This window comes from Anoplophora glabripennis, unplaced genomic scaffold (genome assembly GCF_000390285.2).
Source record: "Anoplophora glabripennis isolate ALB-LARVAE unplaced genomic scaffold, Agla_2.0 scaffold1095, whole genome shotgun sequence".
Classification (NCBI taxonomy): Eukaryota; Metazoa; Arthropoda; class Insecta; order Coleoptera; family Cerambycidae; genus Anoplophora; species Anoplophora glabripennis.
This window is the reverse complement of record NW_019417170.1, coordinates 84,536-88,649: the sequence shown is the minus strand read 5'-3', so window position 1 is coordinate 88,649 and position 4,114 is coordinate 84,536. Positions and strand designations below refer to the sequence as shown.

General features: G+C 34.3%; 1 protein-coding gene across 2 annotated transcripts in view; it reads right to left on the bottom strand.

Annotated features, from left to right (window-relative positions):
* Positions 1-292: 292 nt before the first annotated feature.
* The window catches only part of LOC108913783 (E3 SUMO-protein ligase RanBP2), a 35,876-nt gene continuing 32,054 nt past the window's right edge, over positions 293-4,114 (bottom strand). For both annotated transcript variants that reach the window (XM_023455997.1, XM_023455996.1), the window contains 4 exons: positions 1,147-1,353; positions 763-1,075; positions 529-712; positions 293-472 (listed from right to left, as the gene is read on the bottom strand). In XM_023455997.1, the coding sequence (XP_023311765.1) occupies positions 326-472; positions 529-712; positions 763-1,075; positions 1,147-1,353 (851 nt within the window). In that variant the 3' untranslated portion in view covers positions 293-325. The remainder of the gene's footprint in view (positions 473-528; positions 713-762; positions 1,076-1,146; positions 1,354-4,114) is intronic.

Below are 4,114 nucleotides of genomic sequence, written 5' to 3'. Positions count from 1 at the left end.
TGCAAAAATTTATGTTTTTTGGCTTTTGTCAGCTTTTTGTACTATTTTAAAATAAAATTTCCAAAGCAGTTTGTATTTTTAATTTATATCTATAATTCGGTCCTCAAAGGGTTAATCTTCAGTCTCATGAGGAATTCAACGCTTTTTGTCGTAAAGTGTAACAAACCAGATTTGTGTTTTTAAGGTTGTCGGCACTGTTAGGTTAAAGTTCTGTTTAGTTCTGTATTCAGTACGGTTCAATGGTTAAGTTTTTCTACAAGTTAAAAATAAAACAAGAGAAGTTGTTGTTTGTTTATTAAGTTAAAAAGGAATTGCAACATTCTATTTATTTTTGCTGCGACAACACTTTTAAATAATTGGAATAAAATTCCTTTGCTGTTACTTCGCTGCTAAATGTGGCTTTCAAAGTTCTCCAATTCATATCGCCATCTGCCCCTTCCTCTGCTCTCCAAGTACATTCCGTCTTTTCAATCTAGAAGAAACAAAAATTAAGTACGATGAAATAATTCATTAACTATACTCCCTTACTTCCATTAAAGTGTTCATCCCAATTAGCGTGTTACTTAAAACGTTTCCGCTGTCATCGTTCAACATTAGCCTTGCTTTCATTTCAGGGTCGTAGTAAATCTGCAGTTTGCCCATAGTTATAGGTTTCCACATTCTACATAGGGACAGCTCACTTAATGTGCAGCATTTCGTGAACAGAACAGAACTAAAAAAATAAGTATAATAACAAGAAATACTCATCTTAAAAAAACTAACCGTTCGTCTTTATCGCCGTCTTCGTCCTTATCCTTGTCATCCTCGTCAAAATTTTGAGCGGTTGCAGGCAAGGATTTGTTCTGTACCTCAGTCACTTCCTTGATGACGTCTTGGGCGACGTCGTGAAACTGTTTAGCCAGCTTGACTAATTTGAAACCAACTTGTAATTTCTCTAGGTTGTTTTCATCTTCGCTTAAAATATTGAATTCCACGTAAGGCGTGTTCGACCTGTGTATCGGCTGAAGGTCGAGGTTAGGAACGATGCGCTGGTTCAACACATCTTTTCGGTATCTCATGAAAATCCTGTATGTGTCTAAAAAAAAAAAAGTATATTCATCACTTCTGCTGCACCTGAACAGTCCTGATTAGAGAAAAATTACTTACTATTCTGCGATTGGTGCAAGACTTTCAAGCTACCAGTGCCTTTAAATTTCCAGGTACTGCTGTTTGTATCATGTTTATGTAGCCTGACGGATTTTTGTTTAAACAGGACGTTTTCTCTTGGTACGACTATAGCGTCGGGAAGTGACACGAGAGCCTCAGTTGAGGAATCAGGATTAGAGGCTGATACTGATGCAGACGATATGTCATCTATTAAAAAACATCTTAGGTAATGTTGGCCGACGAAGAATTTATCCTCTGCAGTTTTTGATAGTATTGCAAAAGATACCTACCTACCTGCCTACTAAGGGAGATCGTAAATATACGATTTTTAGATGTTTACTATTTTGCGCGCTCTACGAATTCGCATTATACAGTCGTTGGCAGCTAACATTCTCAAGTCTCCAACATTTACCATTGTATCTGTATGCTACATGACCTTAAAAGGAATGCACGGTATCTACATTTGAGCTTAACCAATCGACCACGGAGGCTTGTTGCCACCTTCCATCTCTTTTTAAGAATTTTTGTGAGACCATCATAATTAATTAGTAAAACAATCACTTACATTTTACTCTGGTACGTACTTAACATTATTAAAATAAAATGAGTGCGGAAAACGATAACCTCAATAACTTCTTTAGTTGCATGGACATTGTACATTTATGTACAATGTTTATTATTAAAAGGATTCAGTGGTCTCCGTTATGGAGAAAAGCTAATAATTATACAAAAATCGATAAAAATAAAGACCATGAGTGATTATTGTGTTGGTTCACTAAACCATGTCTTTGTAATGAGGCTTCATCACCAAACAAAATACTGGATAAAATATTTATGTTTTTCCTTGAAATTTTCATATACCATTGACGAAAATCTGTCCTGTTAGGTAAATCCGAAGCAGTCAATTCCTGCACAGGTTGTAGATGGTAGGGGTATAAAAGATTATTATTCGCAATTTTCCAAATCGTAGTATATGAAACGTTATACTGTGTTACCAATTTTCTGGTACTAGTTTCAGAATTCTGATCTTGTAAATTGCCAAAGACAACTTCTTCAAGTTCTACACACGAATAAGACGTCTTCTGCCAGTACCTTCAGGACGAGGTTGAATGTGTCCATTTCCTTGAAGTCTTCTTTCTACCGCCGCAAAAGTTTTTCTAGCAGAAACACGACGATTGGAATATCTGGCATGATAAAGTCGTACAGCTGCAGCACAGTTCTTGTAACATTCATTAAATACTTACAACATATCGACATACTCGTCATTGGTATACATAATTTGTTATTTTATTCAATTCCAAAACTATTTAATATCTAGGATGCAGGTAAATAGTGACTAAAATCAATTAACACTTTAAGCTAATACTAAAATACTAAAATTGCAATTTACGAGTATTATCAAATGACTAGATTTTTTTATTTATTTAAGCAACTCGAACCTTGGTATCGTGGAGATATAAATCCGTAACTCTAATTTATGAAATTAAAAATATCTCCTCAAGGGTTGGCTTTAGCCATTTTCAATAAGTATACCTTTTTTGTTCAAATAAAGTCCAATATTTCATATTTTGTCAGTAAAAGCTGTATACAGGGGTTGGCAAAAAGTTACTACATATTCAATGCATCACGTTGCCTGCAGAGGGCGCCTCATACTCAACACTCAAAAATCATTATTATATTATTTATCTCATCATTAAAAAACCTCTATGTTGAAAATTTGAAACATTTCTGACTGAAATTATAGAAATTATTAAGGAAAAACCGTTTTTTATTTTTCACTTTGACACCCTGTATCTTTTTTATTATGCGACTTGGAATATAGATATGTTAGGTTAAATCGACTTATTTTCACCCAAAGAATCTCTGGTATCATTTGTGCCCCTCCATTTAAATAAACCCTGTATATGGTGCTATGAATCAGTTACTGACAAAGGCACATCTGTTAGTAGATAAAGAAACTAACAACAGAGCTGAATTGTTCATGAGTTTAATGGTCCGATTTAATATGGGAAAAAGGCTAAACCTCATACAACGAGTTTCTTTTCAAATAAGATCCCATTCAACTGGTCTTAAATACAATGAAGGGCATACGTGGCATAAAAAACTGTGGAAAAAAAATGTTTGCCAGTAGTCCGGGCAGTGGCGGCGCGTGAACATTGATTGAATGTGTTCTGTTTAGGGTTGTTACATTTGTTGAATGGAATTCTGGGATATTAACTGCCCGGAGAGTTGATCTATCTAAATGGCACTGCAGGTGAAAAATTTTAAAATTTTCAAGGTCACGCGTTTGTACAAAAATACAGATTTTCACAAGAACGATTTTTGAAATTGATACCTTTTTGAAATATCTATTCACGAATTACCTACTGGCGGTATAAATAAATTGGAATAAACTAAATATATTTTATTAAATTATTGAATATTGTTTATAAACAAAAAAATCGTTTTTGAAATTTACCAACGATTCAACGAATTTTAATTTTCCTCGCCGTGTTATGATTTTTTCTTTATCTTTTTTTGTATATATGTACATTATATTATTTATATTCCGGGAGTTATACGTGCAAATCCGAAATCCAGGACCATACAGCTAATTCCCGGTACAATCACAAAAAAATCCTGGTCATACCCATATGGCTAGATGTTCTTTTAATATGTCGTCAAGATCTGCACTAAAATTTATGAGTCCACGAAACACATCAAGGTTGTCCGAATTTTCTGTTTCGTCGTGTCCGCGAAGTGCTAATTCGAAAGCTCCGCAAAATTTTATGCAATCTATGATTTTAGATAATACATAACGATTTTTCGTTACCTGTTCATTGTGCTTCCGTATATTATCCCAATATGCAGACTCTAACTGACTTCTTATGTTTATTTTACCTAATGACTTAAATTACTTAAATCCTTCACACTGTATATTGTCCATGCTTTATCCCCACCGAAAAGTAAGCACGGAAAACAAAACAGT